General features: G+C 38.4%; 1 protein-coding gene across 2 annotated transcripts in view; it reads right to left on the reverse strand.

Annotated features, from left to right (window-relative positions):
* Positions 1-19,449, reverse strand: part of CNTNAP5 (contactin associated protein like 5) — a 250,433-nt gene that overhangs the window by 76,718 nt on the left and 154,266 nt on the right. For both annotated transcript variants that reach the window (XM_026053914.1, XM_026053907.1), the window contains exon 12: positions 10,511-10,630. In XM_026053914.1, coding sequence (XP_025909699.1) covers positions 10,511-10,630 — 120 coding nt within the window. The remainder of the gene's footprint in view (positions 1-10,510; positions 10,631-19,449) is intronic.

Raw genomic sequence — 19,449 nt, forward strand, 5'->3', positions numbered from 1 at the left:
ATCTTGGCACAAGCTCAATCCACACTTTCCTGACCCAACCCGGTCCGCGACCTGTACATTATGATACGTTGAAATGATAGGAACACCACCACAATTATAAGCAATTAGGCAAGCAGGTAGCCCATTTCCTGTCTGGTTTTGGGGCAAGAGCAGTGGGCAAGATAACAAGGACAGGCCGACCAAGCAGCCAGTAGAGCTGACCCAGCGTAAAGGCCAGGCTCTATAGAGCATTCACTGGGTGAGGCCTGCACGTGCTCCATAAGGCTGAGACATCCAGCAAATTGTTTTTATCAGAAAATGATCCTACTTGTCCAGGAAGGATATGATGCACTGACAAGTTCAAAATAAATGAAAGCAAATTTTAATCATTTGAGATCAAGTCTTCAGTCTCACTTGAGGGGTGTGTGGAGGTGCGAAGCAGTAGCAGAAAGGAAGACTTTAAGTTCTATTTTAGTCATTTCCTGATCTACATATGGYCCATCTATTATGGCTATTATTTTTACTAGTTAGATTATCTTTGGCTGGTCACTTCAGAGAGTCTTWTTACATTTTATCTCTGAGATAAAGATAACTATCAGCAAAGCTCCTCAGAAAATACCTACATCTGGCTCACGACAGTCACAATCACCGGTAAACACACATTTGGGGAGGCAGAATCTACTGCCATCCTTTCTTTTCCTTGTGGAAAAGCTAATGGTGAAAGACTACAGAGAAACTACATCTCCTTTTCTTATTTTTCTTTTGAAGTAATAAAACAAARAGGAGCATGAAAGAAAATGCTCAGTTGGAAAGGAAGCCCAACACACCACAGATGTGCAATAAAAGTTGGTTTATGGTGAATGAGGGAAAGGAAGAAATATTTATTTAATGATATCAGCACCTTTCTCTTTTATCTATGCATCTTCCTACTTCCCACTTCACAAGAGAAGAACAAGTATTTCCATCTCACAATAAGGTAACTGCGATATTGAAGAACTATGTAATATGTACAAAGCTACATATTACTCAACAGAAAAATAGGGAATATGTTTTAACAAAAATAGAGAATGCTCCTTTCAAAGGCATAGTCAAACATGACTTGAGATGAAGTCAAAATAACTTGGAAAGTAACCACATTTCAGCTTTTACTGACCACCCTATGGCTTAAATGCAGCAAATGAGGCTAAAACTGATTTAATTCTCGGTTTGCCTTAGAGCAGTGTTTGGGAGCCAATATCGCTTGCTACAGCTCTCAGCTGACTAGGGCAGAAATAACTGAGCGCTGAACAGCAGAGCATCCTCGAAGAGTCTGCCGCTACAGCGACCTGACACTCGAACCATTCAAAAAGAAGACCAAAACCACACCCACTTAATGTCCACAGATCAGAAATCAACACGAAAATAATCCCAACCTTCCTTCATTCCAAAACTCTCAAACTCTTGTGCTTTATTCAAGCACAAGAGTCTCATATTCATTCAAGTCCCATATCCTCCACCTCACATCTTCCCAGCAGTATCAGGAAAAACAAGGTGACATGTTTCCAGCAAACTGAAACATTTTCCATTCTAATTGTTCTATTTGTTTAGACAACTTCTACACAAGCCTGTAGTATTTGCACAAATTTACTTGTGCAAATTTTAACTAAGACAGCTCCCAAAATAGAGATGTCTGCCTCAGAACGAGGGCAAGGAATTATCCTCCTACAGCTCAATCAGTGTTTACTCTGAAGTCTACCGACAACACTGGGAGCTCGCATTTCAGAAATATGCCAGGACCTACAACAGCAATCATACAGCCCCAGTTTGGGCACGCACACAGACCAGCCCTGCTAAAAAGCACTGAASAGATGTTTGCAGCTTAGCTCTCTGACTTGCACATATAAACGTGCTGGCATACCTCTGTCAAGATTATGTTTATGTCTTTGAAAATGAAACTACAACCATTGTACCTATTTCACTTTAGAAATATTTTACAAAAAAACATTTCTTCTTTTGCTTTCGTTCTCATTTTAGAGGGTGATATTCTGCAATCATAGGTGCAAAACAAATTGAGTGTCAGTAGCTCCTAGTCATTCCAATGTCTGGAAGCTCCTAAACTAGGTAGATAAGGCTCTATTTCCTTTATTTCAACAAAAAGGTTAGCATTATCCTTTTATGTTTGTCCATGTTATATGTTTTTTCCCCCTGTTTACTCAACTTAATGAGCTTTCCTTGCACTTGTGAATTTACAATGAGAATGAAAAAGCTGTTCTCTAGACAAAGGCCACTGTTTATTTTTACCTTCTATTATTCCAGCTTATTATTTTATTACTGTCTCAGCTTGGTAAAATTTCAAACCACACACAGGCTGAAAGTCAGTCAAAATCCAGTGGGAGAGTGTAGCTACATCTTCCACTGTATAACCTAGAATACTTAAATGTGGCCTTAAGAAGCAGATTTCCTAAATGCTTGTTAAATTGTTTCATAATTCAAAGGTGACAATGCTTTAATTTCAGGGTAATGCTACAGCTTTATGACTTTGCAGTTTTATTTAATGGCCCAATTTACTAGGATATTATGCTGCCTGTATTTGGTCCTAGGAGATGTTTTTACAGCATGGGACTGCACTGCATTCAGCACATTTCAGACTCTGTTTAGCCTCACCCATAGTTCTATCATCTTGCTGGAAGCCTCCAAGTTGCTTTTGACGGCACACAAATTAAATTGTGGGAAATTAGAGCAGCTGGAAAACTGGCTTTCAATGAGTTCTGTATTGTCTAATTCTCATTTTTATTCTTCAACTTGAAATATCTCTGTGGTGCACATTTCAGCCATACAAACTGCATCACTCCTTCGTGATTTAGGAGGTTTGTCACAAAACAAGATTATTCAGACTGATTAAATTGCCAACAAGCCAAACATACGGTAAACGCTACATGAGAGAGAGAAAAATTGCTCTGAGAGCTCATACGATGCATTTGTTTCATGGTGCTCTACGCTGAATGCCAAACACCGCCCTGAAAGCTGCACCTATAGCTACAGGAGCAGCAAGCACATAAACGGCAGGCTCCAGCCCTTCAGCATTGCACTGTTTTAAGCTGCAGTGGCAGTTCAACCTAGCCGCTCTTACACTCCTCAAAGTGGATGAAAAAACAATTTCTTAGAAGTGAGCAGCTTTAATTCACTAATTCTAAGTAGGCGTTTTCTGCATCTGTATCTAACCTACCCTCTTCTTTTTCCCTAGCTCTCATTTGCTTCTCTGCTGGCTGACCCAGCGCTGTGGTGCTTTCGCAGCTTTCTTTGTGCTCATCGGCCTCCTAGTTTCTGATTCATCCGTCGATACTTCAAGCGAGCGTCTCTGCGCTACAAGGCATTTCCATGGAAACAATTCTGTGTGGGCTCCTGTCCCCCACTGAGCCCTATGAGCAGCCCCCCACAACACGCTCGTTCCTTCAGGGAATATTTCTCCTGGGATCTTTCAGACACTACCAAGCCCTCCTGGTGTCATCAGGAAGGCACTGGCCCTACCAYGACGCAGGCAACGCTGTCCAGGACCCAGGATGGAGGAAGAAGCTGTGCTCCTGGCTTCCTCCATGTTCCAGGCACAAAGATTCCACACCATGTAGCCCCAGGTTTAGGACATCCTCATCAGCAATATGTCCTCTGGTTGCTACAAGAAAGATGTCTCTACTGTGACCAGCCTCCATGCTGTGCTAAAGACCATGCGTGGCAAACCACTTGCCAGCCTCCCGCTTGATATGATCCATTCTTGTATGTCCTGTAATGCAGGATATCTACAAGTAGGCAAAATTACTCCTCTTCAAAAACTGGAGAAGCTGCCACTGAACTATTTCCTAGTGCAAAACAGATACTTCTCCTTTGCAATCAGTCTCTTCATGCTGGCGACAGCAGTTCATTTCTCTCACATACAGGTTTCTTTCTCTAAGGTGAGATGTGGTAGCCTCRATGCTTGCATCTTCTGCCATTTTCAATGCCTTCCAATAGCTCAGACCCCTATGTGAGAGTAGGAAAGAAGAAATGGAGCCCATAGGACCTTACAGTCCTCCTAGGGCATGGCAGGAGGCCAGGCAGGATGGCTGAAGGTTTTTGACACTGCACCATTGGACATACCTGCCTGTAAGTCAACTGCATCTGACCCTGGTAACTGAGGCAGCTGAAGTGATTTTGAGACACCCACAGCTTTGCGCTCATTGCTGAGCACCACAAACATGGCAGCAGTAGCAGTAACCCTTAATCAGGGGTAAAAGTTAGAGGAAAATATCTGTTACACTTTTCTGACACTCTTGCATCACACATCAGAAGCACAGGATTTCACCAGGCTGAGCTTACTGAAAGCAGCGCTGCAGCTGCTGACAGCTCAGTGCCTTTGACATAATACAATCATTAAGTGGTGCTTTTCATTTTATAAAGTTCTGGAATATTTAATGAAAATTCAAAACAGAAACATATCAATTGCCAGAACTAGAGCATGCCAGGAGAGCTACAGTGTTTGAGGTGATAAATTGCAAATCTTTATGGTGCCCCTTTAATCTAAGCAGTACTAAATAATTACCAAAGGATTCCCATTCATTGTTTTTCCCCAACGATGAAGTCAATCAAAATTACAGCCAGCCAGCTGAAAAGTACATTCATAAAAAAATCAGCACTCCAAAACCTTCCCGAAGAAGTTCAAAGCCATGAAATCTGTTTCGCTTTGAGAACCCAAAGGAGTTTCACCTCATAAGCTCTGGTCCTGCAGTGATGGAGGCACATGCAATAAAATCAGAGTGCAGGGCATGACCTCCTGCTCGGCCTGTCTGCTACTGTTTTAGCCTAAGCAATTCCAGACATCGCCTCCCTGTGAGGGTCAGACATGTCCACAAAAAATGTGACAGCGGTTAAATCGCAAGGTGACTTCTASGTTACTATTAAGTGTCACAAAAAGTAAAGAGAGATTATTATTCCTTCTGGAAAAATGAATTTGAAAGTGATATAAACTGATGAATTCAGATTTCTGAAGGGGTAAAAAAAAAACCAACAAAAAAAAACAGATGCCAGGCAGCAGAGTATCACCAAGAGTTTGATGATTATGTAGTCAGCATCAGTAGTGGGGGATCCCTGCTATGTAGTGGGGATCCCTGCTGTGGAGGGGGATTGAATCCTGGCCAGTTCTGCTATGTATCAGACCATCCCTTGGTCTTCTCAGCCATGTCAAGCTGAGCTCTACAATATTTCCCTCAAATAGCTGGCCAAAAATCTTCCTATAAGTAGGGCTATTCAGACACTTAATGTATTTAGACACTTAGACATGTAGACGCTATGCATACAGCTTGTATCCTCCTGAATTCAGACCTGTTAACGTGCCATTGAATACATACTCTATGGAGCAATAAAAGTCTTCATCATTGTTAGCTGAATGAAGAAAAAAGGCTAAAGGCAATTTGATAAAGAAACTGCAAATATCACTTTGGTTGACAATCTCCTTCTGCTTCTGTTAGAATCCCCTATTATATCTGTGATTTAAGCAGTTTCTGTACAGTATGGGGAGAGACAGAAAATAAAGCTTTACTTCTCTTTTACCAGAAAAAATAAGGCAATATTTGCATTCTGACAGGAGACTGCAAAAACAGAGATGATCTGCAACAAGAAAATATGTTTTGTTTCTTTTGTTTTGTTTTATTTTTTGTTTTTTAATTATGGCAGTTGCAAAAATAGATTTTGGACTAGTAGCAAGACCTGGGATAAGGACTCGCTTTTTTTTCCTCATCTGCACCTGTGGAGATAAAACAAAAACACTTGGAGCAATGGGTAAATACCTGGCCAAGATAAAAATAAGCATTGATCTTGTCATAGCAGTTTCTGAGCATTATTGATTTGATGGCTGTACATTAAAACTGCATCAGTAAAGATGCAGTTAGGCAACAGAATTACTTAGTATATTGTAAGACAGTTTTTGAGATAACATGGCTAAAATTTATGCTATGGAGGTGAAACAAGGTCATTATAAACATTTTCCATTGTAGGGAAGCAAACTAAGTGCATGAATGTAGACTGAGTACAGACACTGTGCTAGAGAATATCATCATTTGTGTCTAAGTAGTACTCAGGACAGATCAATAGACTTCCAAGCAAGAAAAAGGAAAGGAAAAAAAAAAAAAGAAAAGAAAAAGAAAGAAACAAGCCTCCCAAGAATATAAGGACTAGCTGACTAGAGTTTCAGAGGGTCCATTAGCCATTTTCTTATATTGATCATTACCAGCCTTCTCAGTAGCAAGTGCAGATTAATTCAATTGCACTAAATATCTTAAAGTCGGCCTACAAGGAAGACTTTTTTCCCAGTCCTGGTTGTTGTTTATTGCTCTAAAACATGATGGCATAGATCCATTATGTACCTAAGGCAAGAACATGTAGGTCGAGAGCACCTCGGACAATGGAAGAGCCTAAAGGCCAATAGATCTGGTTTCCCTTGCAGGCTGCTTCCATGCAACTGGAAATAGGCTGGCTGTGTACTCACAGCACTAAACATAACTACCCCAAATTAACAATCCCTGCAGGGACCCACACAAATCCTCACGGCCCCCATCATTATTTATAATTGATGGATTTCCCTGTGAACATTACTTTGTTATGTGTTTAATGGGCATATAAAGTGATGAAAACTTCACATCAATAATGTTGTTTTTCTACTAGTTTTTAGTTTGTCCTTCATTGTCATTGAAATGTCTACTGACTCCTACTGTAAGAAAATGACAGTATCAGAACATCACTGCTATCAGTGAGGCCCATCATAATCTAAATAGTCACAATTTGTTTATTTTCAGTTTTTCTTTGCATAGAATCAGGTACTTTACTGTTCCTAAATACCTCCTTTTTCAAACACTTACTACAACATTGCTAGCAATAAGTGGTCTTTGAGGCAAGGACACTTCTAGTATCTCATATATTCTTCTCTATTCTTGACCAATTTAATAGCGTGACAGTCACAGTTTTTGTCAACTTACACTTTTTTAGTCACTTTTTCAGTCAATGAATAAATGTATTTACTCACTCTGGTACCACCAGATATCCTGTGAAACACTCATGTTAAATTTATCATCATACTGAAAACTGACTTTATATTTCTCTCCTTTTCGGTCTTTTTACTTTGTAAAATCCCATTTCTTTTACTTCTCTCTCCCTCTTTGTCTTCGTATGACTGTCCAGCATCCTCTCAATACACACACACTTGTAATTTTGTGCTTTTCTTCATCATTTCAATTCACCACTGGGCTCTGAAGTTAACAAGTTGGATAGAAATCACTAGGAATATGGAGATAATAAATTAACTTATAATGCTGATCCCTTCCATAGCCATCTCACATATGAGGTGCCTATGGTGAGACACCTGTGTTTGGGAAAGTAGTTGTTGAACTGTCCTAGTAAATAACTAGCCCTATCTGTTCAGTTAAACAGATAAAAATTATGAACAGCTCTAAATACAAGTGAACTTTAAGGAACAACACTGTTCCTTACAGGTAATGATGCCAGTCATTGCTGCTGAAAGATCTTTCTCAACTTGCAGAGATTCACGGTACTGCAGTTTCCAGAAGCCATGAGCTCAGTGCCCCTCTACTTTTAAAAGCATATTTCCCAAATTTTCTACTCTACTTCTAAATTCTTCAGTGTATGCGTGTTTGGTCAAAAAGAGGTTATGTTTTCTTGAACTGCATTAAACAAACAAACAAAACCTGCCAGCTTAAGCACAACCAAAGCTTCATGTAGCCCAAAAACCAGTCCCTACCTTGGAAGAAGAGCAGCAGGAAAGCAAAGGAGGGCAAAATATTGCCTTGGAGCTTTCCTGGAGCCATTTTCCAGCTTACTACCTAAGCTGCATGTTGCATCTAAGCCTCCGTGTTTAAAAGTGCTTTCTGAACAAACCAGACAAAAGTTTTTGTTTGTTTTTCTAGTCTTTTTTTTTTTCATTCTGTTGATACAATGGCCTCCATGACATCCTGAGYCAAGAAGTTTGAGGCTGAATTATGCACTACATCAAGAAGAATAAAACAAACAACARAATTCTGCTATCCGATAATTCAATTGTCCCTCAGCTCCTATATTGTGAAAAAGAATCAATCTCTATTTGTTTTCTTTATGTCACTTAGGATTTCCATGCATTTCAGCAACAGGTCCCCTCAGCTACCTCTTTAATCTGTTTAGTCTGTTCATGCATAGCAGCTATCTGCGCTCCTGATCAGCGCTGCTGTCTTCCTACAATTTTTTTCTGATTTTACCCTATGCTATGGATTTATGCATTGCACAATAAAAGTACCTTTCTCTCTCTCTTCCCTAATATAACATGTAATTTTCTTTCTTAATTCCCTTGAGTACTGGTACTTTCAGAAAACTATGAAGAATTCTCATTTGAAAGGAAGTTCAGAATCCATCCTCATGTATGTAAAGTTAAGAATTATTTTTCCTAATATTTGTTAATTAATCTACTACTATAATTGTTCATATATTGCAAGGGTAAGATACATTTACAGAGAGAAAAGAAACTTGTGATTAAGACACCCCAAACCAATTTAGATGATACACAAGTATAAGCAACTGTACCTCAAGCTCCCTAAATAACCATAAAATGATAATTTCTCTTTGTACCTCAATCCTCCTTCATACAATGTGAATAATAGGGATGACTACGACAAATGACTTTCTCCACTCCAAATAAAACATCTACAAAAAGAGAAGTTTTTGAGGCTAGGAGGTCCTGTCAGTTTTCCTCATCACCACTTTTCTGGTAACCAAAATAAAATAAAAATGTCAACAACAAACTCATTACAGAAAGACCTCAGGTATACGCCTTTTGGATTTCTGCCAAATAAAACTTACATGAGGAAAACAGATGCTTTCTGCATCTTGTCAAAAATCCTACTTCTTCTGTAGAGATAAAAAGCGCTGACAATGTTTTGATCACACATATTTATATAATAAATAATAAAAATGAGCACATTTCCCATAGTGGAGATCAAGGAAGGATATTCAGACAGAAAGGTGAAACTCTATTTCAATTCTTATGAGATTCACCAACGGTAAAGAAGACATATTGTATTAAATATTTGTTACACTTGAATAAAAAACATATTTAATAATTAACTGCTGTGCATTTAATTAACATAATGACTGCCCAATTAAGTCAAAATGAAAATTTAATTTGAGACACTTTAGGTACAAGGAGATTAAGAAAAAATATAAATATCTTGAGTCCTTTGTTTTTAGGATTGAGTACAGAGGGAATATGTAGCAAATTCATTCAGCCAGAATTAGCAATTTAGAAAAGGTAACAACATACTCTTTCATCAATACCTGGCCAGAGGAAGCAAAAAATGTTAAAGAGAACACAGTCTATCAAATTTCCTTTCCATTTTGAAATTAAAAAGTCAAAGAGGGTTTTTTCCCATCTTTCACAACACACACAATCTCTTCTTATAGTTTTGCATGACAGCCCTTGATATGAAATAGACCCATATATCAGAGGGGAGAATTTGTCAGACAGGGATTTTCACTTGAAATACTTCTTATTTTCAAACTACAGAACTGCAAGCTTTAAGAGGTCATCTCTCCAAGCTTTCATTCTGACACTCTTCAGTTCAGAGTCCCTCCTTCTAAGAGCATCCCACCTTCTCCATGCTGGTACCCAGGAAGATGGGAGGTGTCTGTTCTCCAGAACATCAAAGGCAACACATACTTGGTATGAGTGAATGTGCTCTGGCTTAGTCAGGAAGAGCTTACAGCTAGTTCAATGCAGTAATAATTCCCACTTTATTAGGTAGTGGTTTTCTTGGTCTCATTTGGGATAAGGCTCTATTTCCTGCCATCAAGGACCTCCCTGTTTTAAGGCAAGTAACTCCAGCTGAGATATCTGTGAGCTCTTTCCCTTCAGACCTCAAATCAAGAGAAATCAACAACAAAACAACAAAACTTATCTACTTAATGTAAAAACAACTTATTTTTATTGATTTTATACTGATCAAGAATTTGCACATCTAGTAACTCTTTTCTCTGTGCACCCTTTTATCTTAAGGGATCAGGCATAAGCGGGACCTTTGCTTTCAGCTAAAGCTGTCTTTAGTGCTTCCCAACTAGTCTGGAAAGTGCACAGTCCACATCCAGTGTAGTRTATCTATTTCTCTAGCATTTCAGCTGAATGCCACATGTAGAGTCCTAATACAACTGAGAAATGTTTCAGTTTGGAGAAAGATTTGAATTCTAGAGTTTCTAGATATTTAGGATAAAAAATACTGATATCTCACAAAAGTTAGACTTTTGTGAAAAATACGTTAGCAGTCTCCTTTACATAAATGCCATAACTCTTTTAGTAGCAGGAAAAGGTGAATTTCTTTGATGTGGATCCTATTCAATATACTACCCTCAGAGTTGAATGCTCACTTCACTTGCTACCAGTGTTCTGCCTTTTTCCGTTACTGAAAGATCCATGATTCTGAGGTTCTCTTAACAGTATAATGATAAGATGCATTAATAACATTAGAATCACCATATACTGTTAGATCATTACCTGTTATGTTGCAAAAAACATGGAGCGGTCCAAGCGGTCCACTTCCATCTGAATCAATGTTGAAAAAGCCTGATGTCTTCCCTTGGTGTCGATAAGCTTCACATGACTGTTCATAAATAGCTTAAAAAGAGAGAGAGACACATGGCTTTCACATATGGGGAAAGAATAGGCAGACATACAGCTGTAAACATAACAGCACTTGCTTTTTGATGATAACCACATTAAAAAGCTTACTACAGTAAGAATACATGCTCAAAATTAGGCACGTGTTTAACTACTTTATGGAACTTGACTATCTGCTGGTTTTACAGACCTAGGTATTGACTTGTTTTTGGATTAAAGTATGAAAAGAATTAAGCAAACAGATATGAACTTTCAAATAGGACACCATTCAATTAGGGAAATGTTCCTTATATACATATACACAATGATATTCCAAAAACATATCCATCCATACACACACATATGTCTTGTTTACTACCTGTGTATGTCTCCCCTTCACAGAAGACATTTGCCAGTTCTCCCCTTCTCTGAACGACAGTGTTGAACAGGAAGTTATAACCCCTTATCACTGTCTTATCTCAAAATAAATGTTGCCCCTCATAAAGAAAAGCTCAAGTTCAGAAGTCATCACAATCCTAGATGACACATTTACACTTTAGACCTATTTTATACACTCAGCTCTTCCCCTCTGCTTATCAATACTCTTGTATGGAAGGATAATGCTTATGAGAAGCCCAGGTGGTTACAAGCACAGTATGCTACCAAGAGCAAAGATTGGGGGAAAAAAATAAAACAAAAAACCCTCCACAGGTCAATACCTTTTCTTGGTTTTGAGTCATATTGCTAGGCAAACTACTGTCACTCTAACTTCAAATGGTGCAAAACAAACAAAAAAGCCCTTCAGAATGATAGTGATGTGGTATCAGTCACATGTATTATCATGGATCTTGAACAACAACAATCTTAAATCCCCGTGTAGGATAATTGATTTTTTTTTTCCATCTTATCACTTACCTAATTATACTGCTGAGTTTCATAACCATAACAGCTTGTTTATTATTTTCAACTAATTGCCAGCAAATATAGTAAAAATCACAGACTGAGTTAGCAAATAAATTAAAGCTCGCTTTTTTCACCCCCTCTAAAACAGAATTATTTGGAAGACACGATAGACATGGAAACGCAGGCAAACAGATAGCCTAGGCCTTGCACTGAGTAAGCTTCAGAGTACTACCAGTAGAAGAACCAACTCACTGGAATATATTTAGGCATCAACTTTGGCTGCATCAAGTCAAATAAAGCTTTTTCTTATCACTTAATTTTATGAGCATATTTAACCCCTATTTGTACATCGACACATCATTATACAGCAATAGGAGGTACTCCTATTGGAGAACTTGCAAATATCCCATTTGTTAGCCACTGTAAATCTCTTTCCAACCCCCCTGGATCCTTTACACATCACAGCTGTAGATTTAAATTGGATATAGTGCCATATTTGCTGAATTGAAGTTGTAAATATAACTGCAAAGTTCTCAGTGCTTTTCATGTGGGAAGATCTCAAGGTGATTTGCAGACTGAACACAGGTAACCATGTCCTCACGAGAAATGTTCAGCCTCTCCTGTGCRCTCGATGCAAGTCCTGCCAAACCATCACTGGTACCACTTGCTCAAATAGGCTTCTCCTCTCATACYCCTTATATAACTGGAGATCTGCTGCAGGCAGAACATTTCCAAGTGCCAAATATGCCCAGCATTACACTTCCCAGAGTTAAAAATCTGCTTAAGGAACTCAGCACCTGTTGAGATGGTGCTTTAATTAGTATCCCCCTCCTCTAATAAGCCAAATTAAGAAATTCTCTTCTTGAGACTCATTAGCCTGATGCAAAGTAAACTGCAGAGTCTCAATCATCTGTGAATTCCCATCCTAACAGCAGGCCAAGTGTACAAATTAAACACAAATTAAAAAAAAAAATCTCCAAACCAGAATCTGTTCTTCCAGTATTCATGATCTGAGGGGCTACAGGGAGTCCCTAAGCTGCTGAAATGCTGACAAAAGCATGGGGGATACAGAGGGTCAGAAGAGAGATGGTAACAGACAATTAAGCAAGCAATCAAGAAATCAAGGATCAATTCACAAAGTTGTCAAACTGCAGTTCTCTTAGTAAATTTGCTGTCATCATCACAACAGGACACTTTATCTTGTCTCATTAGGGACTATGCCAATTGCCTTCCTTGAATTGTTTGCTGAGCATTTTTTGCAGACAAAAAGCAGTGCAAGGGGCAGACATAAAATTAAAGTGGTGTCAGTGTACTGGGACAGCTAGAAATTCATTCTTCATCATAAACTTATTTTCTTTCTCTCCTTATATTTTTTTCTTCTTTTTGAATTCTTTTGAATTCTTTCTTCAAATTGATGAGGAAAGATGTAAAGACTCAGTCATTAATAACAAAATTACATTATAATTAATAACATTAATAACATGGACAGCTGCAAACAGATGTTCTGTTCATCTTTAGATGGATCCTGCAACTTATCACTGCATCTTTGGAAAAAAAATATAAGCTGTATATGGCTAAAATTCAGGTCAGAGGTGCTCAACTCATAAATCTGAAAGGATGCCCAGGTTCCTGTGAAACTGCAGTTATATCTTCAAGAAGAAAATCCATCCTGATGTGTTTTCCTTTTGGTCATATAAGAATTCCAGCAGTAAGTATGAGGCAGAAGTAGGAGAAGAAGTGAAAAAAGGCTATAAACTGCAGGCTTAGTACATAAAATATACACTAACTATGATGACTTAGAGAAAAAAACATTTTGGTGGACAATGCAGCTGTACAGTGAAAGCCTTATAAGCTTGTACCTTAAGCATCTGATACCAGACACTTATTGACTGGATGGGCAATGTCTCTTAGTTCTCTTTTTTGCTACTTTATGCTGTATAAAATGCATCAAGGTTATTTACTTTTTGGGCACTGGCAGACCCCTCCAAAACAATTCAGGTACCTAATCCCCTCCAAGGTCTGCTCACCCCTTTTGCAGGCTGAGTTTATTGCCCACAGTTACCCTATTTCCCAAACAAAAGCTCYGTTACTCCGACTACAACAACCTGAACTTGTCTTTATGGTTAAATGAAAGACAAAATCTCTTTGTAGTCATTCTCCACTTTATGCAATCATAAATGTCATACAAGGGCGAAAACCAGAGAAACAGTCACCTGCTATGGGTAAGACCTCAGAGTCTTAGCTTTGAAAACTGCATTCAGATTTATGTGCTGTTTTGTGTCAAGCTTCTTCAATGGAGACGTGATCACTTGGAGAACAGCAGGAAATCATCAAAGAGTCACCAACCATTTAYGCATGTAATCGGGCCTCACTTTCAAACAGCAAGTAAAATTGCAATTATGGAACTGTTGACAAATGCTGACATTTGGGTGTTAAACAATCTTTGCTGTAATTACACCTTTTTAATAAAGAGGGAGAGCTATTCATCAGAGTTTCTTCAGAGCAGAATTCATCAATAATTTGCCAGCATTATTTCTAAATTTAAAAAATGGTGATTTTATAATACCTCTTTTGTGAAGCATTTTTAATTGCATTTATACTTCCACTGCCCCAAGTTTGTTTTCAAATTTTAAAATGCTTACCAAAATGGGATCAAAACCACCAGAAATAACATTCTTTATAGGCTCATTGAAAGTTTGCTTCCTTGTTAAAATGTTTAATTACGCACTTTCGTTTTTTTTAATGAAGCTTTGAAAACTCGCCATTTGCTTCAAAGAAGTCATGTCATTCCTCCATCTTCTASTTCTCCCAAGTCTTCTTGCTTTTTAACTTATATTGGCCACCAAATACACTGCTTTGAGCAGATTTGAATGTCTTTCACTTTTTAGCAAAACACATGGAGTTTGGTGTGAGGAACTGCACTCATGAATGAAGCCACACACAAAGGGCTGTTAAGTGGGACAATGCTGCACATCATCCACTCTAAGCCTCGCAGGGAGCCTCCAGTGGCCCATTCCAGTCCTCCTAGGGTGGCAGCTCCCATCCTGTTACTTTTCCTTTGGGGAACGAGCTCTCTTACTGCAGCAACAGCACAAGGTAACTGCAGTGTAAGCAAAAAACAAGCACAGAAAGTGTCACAGGAGCACAACTTGGCCAATAGGCTAGAGTTGACAGCAGCAGCTATTGCAGGAAACCAAAAAATGGAACAGTTTGACTCACAGGTCCCAGCAGGAGAAACTGAATATCAAAAGTATCTATTTTACTCATAGAGGGAGTGAATGGTTTTTATTGCTTCTCCCCACCGCCCAGAATCAGTTATAAACAATAATGCTGCACCCTATACTGACATTTTTGCAGCTAAAATAAAACAGAGCTCTCTAAGAAAATTTGTAAAGGCGACTGCTGCCTTTCAGAAGATATATCAAGCCCTCCAAGACGTCAGCTACTTAAACCGATGCAGCCCGAGTGCCATTCTTCAATCCAAAAGTTGTTTGTTCCGCTAAGAGCTGTGTGTGCTCTTGTCTGTACACTAGGATGAGCCATGCTAACGGCACTCAGACATACACAATACCAATGGAGGTCAAAATCATTCATTTCCTGACCCCTTTTAATCCTCTGTGAAATACACATGCTCACATTTCTCCTTCAGGTATCTATCTCAGTCTTATATATCTCCAATTAAACTGTCCTTTCAGATCAACAACTCAGTATTCCACCCAAGCAGTCATTTCAAGCTCTATTTTATTCACTGAACATAATGGCCATTTTTTCCTTTAGTTTCCCCCTCTTATCTACCTAGGTCCTAAAAAATGGTTTGTCAAGCTTTTGTCAGCAGTTATAAAATACACATTTTTCCAGCAGTCAGACCAACTCTAAATGATCTCTTACATCTCCAGGGAAGATATACAGATTTGYAGGCTCAGTAATCAAAGCTTTGGTTCTGATTCTGAACTTAACATATGCAACCATTATATTTTAGTTCAAGCCCCCACACAAATCTTACAAGGGAAAAAAAGCATACTATTTTTTTGTAATGACATAAAAACATTAAGAGATTTCAATGCCATTAATAACCTACTTTGACCTTTGAAATGAGCCACATAATTCCATTTTCTAATTCTGCATCAAACTCTTATTGCTAGTTCAGGCAGCACACACGCAATAGGACTTCTGCACCCCTAGCAATCAAATCCAACAGGGCTGTAGGTCCCTCTAACTCGCCTCTGCAATTGAAATTTCAGCCTTGATTCAACAAGCTATGAGAGCCCTACTGCTATTAAATACGAACAATTCTATCACTGCTCAGCCAAACCCTGAAGTATCTGGAACCTCTTAGCCTAACTGTTTTCAACTACAGTCTAAAAGCTAGAAGAGATCTTGTCCCTACCATACCTGATTTCTTTAACAGCATGTGATTGAGCACGTACATACAGGTCTGCACGACAAGGTCAAATTTCCATTATTTCTAATAACATATCGTTTTATTCAGCTCTTCTCACTACCTGTTAATATATTGATATTTGCTTCCAATTTTACCTTTGCTGTACTCAGTTCACCCGYAGATTCCATGATCTCCTTCCATGATCCTTCCATCATCATTTTGAGCCCCCCGGCAGAGAGGTCATCAGCTCACCTAACTTCACTTTAGTAGTTAACAGCTTTGCCTCCTGTCCTTCCATGATCCTAATTTATTAAAGCACTCTCTGAGACGACTGCAAATTTATTTTTTACCTCTGATTCTATTTTGGCTAAAAAAAGAGTGTAACTTGATCAAAGACTTGAACTGCCACAAACAATACCAAGGCAGCAAGAGATTTTTTAAAGGCTCTTCTCTTATGCAAATTTGTCATTCACCCATTAAGATTCATTTTCTGTGTTTAAGATATTGCTGGGTGTTGGCCTTGMTGCAAAGGTTAAAGTAATGCCTAGATTTCAATTTTACTGGAATATACAGCAAGGCCACCACCTCTCCTACATCCAGCAACCAGCAGAGGCAATTAAAAGCAGGAACTCCAAATCACAAGTAATTTGTTTAATGTTTATCACAGAAGTGTCCATGTCAAATCTTATAGACATCAACATGTTCTTCCTCCAAAAATTAAATAATAAAAAGCAAACTTTAAAATTGCCAATACTTATTTCCTAATAAACCCATTATCAAATTGAATCCTGCACTATCATTGCTGTGTCTTGATTGGATTCCCATAATAGGACAAAAGTAGCTATAATTTTCAATTACTCTGAGGGAGATAAGGTTTTATGGTGATATCMCAGATATAGTACATTAAAGAGACCTAAGGAACGACAGTTCTTTATTTCATTAGGATGCACTGACATGGTCTGTTCTCTATGTAAAAACGTATCACGCAGAGGCATGTTGCTTTCACACACACCTATCAGGGGTATGCTCATGGAAAATGATAAGCAAAACACATCCTGACAGATACCCTCCTGGGTTCAACAGATTGCTTATTAATCTTTTGAATCTTAAATGCAAAGAGAAATAATAATCCTTAAATAATCATTGCTATTTGTGTGTTCTAGGCTGAAAATCGGATTTAGAGCAGAAAGGCCAACCCCGTTTCTGGATGTGCAGCCACCTCCGGACTGATGACCTTGGGCAAGTCGATATGTGTAAGAGCTCAACCSCTTGTGGGCTGCATTAAGCATTCCCAGCAAAGCGCTCCGTGCTCCTGGGAGGCACATCGGAGCTGATGACTTCGCCCTCTCCCYGCTAACCCTCAGCCCGGCAGCTTTGCTCCTACAGACGCAGAGTAATGAGTGCTCAATCAACTATCTTTCTGAATAACAAGTAAAACAACATATGAGGGGAGGTGTCTGCTCGCATCAAGAGCGCAAGGATTAGCAGAGGCAACGAACTCTGGGAACGAGTGTCAGGCTCACCCTTATAATACAATTGTCTTGTTAAACGCCAGAAAATGAAATCTGTGCTCTCAAAAACTGGATTTTGACAGCTCTGCTGTTGACAGACTAATGCAGTCTCTGCTGTGATGTGCTGCGATGACAGATGGCTTATTTTCCCTTTTTAAAATATGTATTTACTCATCTGATAAAGAATGTGTTATTTCCACAGATAGCTGTGAAATGACTTTTACCACAATGTCATCTAAATGGCTGTTCAGGAGGGATCCTTCCATCGCATTTGGGGATTACACAATTTCCTATAATTCAGAATAAGCCTCCCCCGGCCTCTGGGATGAAAGGTCACATCAGCCCATGCTCTGCTGCTGATTCCCCGTGGAGTCTTAAGACGTCTGTGTCAGTGTTATCCACAGTGGCCTGTGGCCAGGCCTGGGTGACACAAGTCTTGCTGCTGCAAGACAGCAGTCAGGGACCCCTAAATCACTAAAAGCAATGCTGGAGGGAAGGGGGATGTCAGAGAATTGGTACTGAGGTAGTGCCCTACCTAGTCTGGTCTGCAGTAACGTCCTAAGGCAGAGTAACTTCTGTATTGCTTATGAACAACAGGCAAATAGAAGACTTTTTTTTTTTTAAAAAAAAAGGAACCCAGAAAAATCCAGACATAAAATTTATACATACAGAAAACAAAGGGAAAGTATTAATAAGATAGTAACTTAATGCAAAATAAATGATGAAAATTTATATGCCACAACATGTTGTAAATAAAAATATGCAGGAACACCAAGTACATCACTGAAGGCTTGATATGAATAATAAACATGTGCATTACTTAGTTAAAGAATTCAAAATTGTAAACACACACGGAAAATTCTGTTCTAACAAACTCTGACAGGAAAATTGGCTGTTCGGGTCATGTAAATTACATGACCAGATTTACTAATGGAAATCTAGCAGATTTAAACTCTTTGAAGCTTATGTGCCCAGTCGCTAAATTGTGAGCACATTTTCTTACCTCAAAACACAAAACAGCTACCAACTTCATGGCTGACATTTTTTAGATGCAGCTCCAGAACAACTAAAGATGTGGATAAAGCTCTATTAAGCTTTTCAAATAAAAAATGATATATGCAGTAAGAATATTAATAATAAAAATACATTTTCAAATCCTGAAATTACATTTATATCATGTCAAAGACTGTATGGATATTTCCATTATTGTATGGATATTTCCTGCAGCAATTACCTAGGCCAACAGACACATATCTGTACGTGCAAGACTGATCACATACCAAAGCAAATATGCAGCATTAAATTACACTCTGTTAATTATCACCTTACAAAGCTCTGGGACATGCTGACATCCCTCAGACATGAAGAATGAAACCATTTCTTTTTATATTTCTCATTATTCTTTATATCAATGTTCACTGCTCTTTAGAAGAAAAAAATGCACCTGAGATTAAAGTCCGTTTGAAAATTGTCACATATACAAATAACATAAATGCAGGAGGAAAAGATGAGGTATTCTAAGTCAGCAACATAACTCACAGAAAGAGCAGCTTACTAACAGTTACCTTGCAGTAAAGGTATAACCGTCTGTATCTCATGGCCATTTGACACTGCTCTATTGCTTTCATCATCAGATAATTACAAAGAGAATTAATAGCATGATATATACAATTTTAAACTAAGAATTTAGAAAGAGAAATATTTATATAATTTGTTACTATAATTCCCATATATATATAATACATACTATAATTACTACTATAATACCTATACACTTATAATCTACTTTCAGTTGTTCATTATGTATTTAAGAGAGTCTTCCTTAATAGACAATAGAAGACAACAAGCATTTCAAAAATGTTTAATCAATTTACCATGGACACCCTATCTTCAGCACTCTATTACCTTCACTCTCTCCGCTACCTATATATTTATTATATACGGAAAAGAAATGACTGTCTTGGATTGGATAGCATCAGACAGCAAAAAATAAATGAGTGGAGGAATCCCATCCCAGCCTGCTTCCTAAGCTGTTTACCAAC

Source organism: Nothoprocta perdicaria, unplaced genomic scaffold, assembly GCF_003342845.1.
Source record: "Nothoprocta perdicaria isolate Ctin4 unplaced genomic scaffold, notPer1 scaffold_0, whole genome shotgun sequence".
In the NCBI taxonomy this organism is placed as follows: Eukaryota; Metazoa; Chordata; class Aves; order Tinamiformes; family Tinamidae; genus Nothoprocta; species Nothoprocta perdicaria.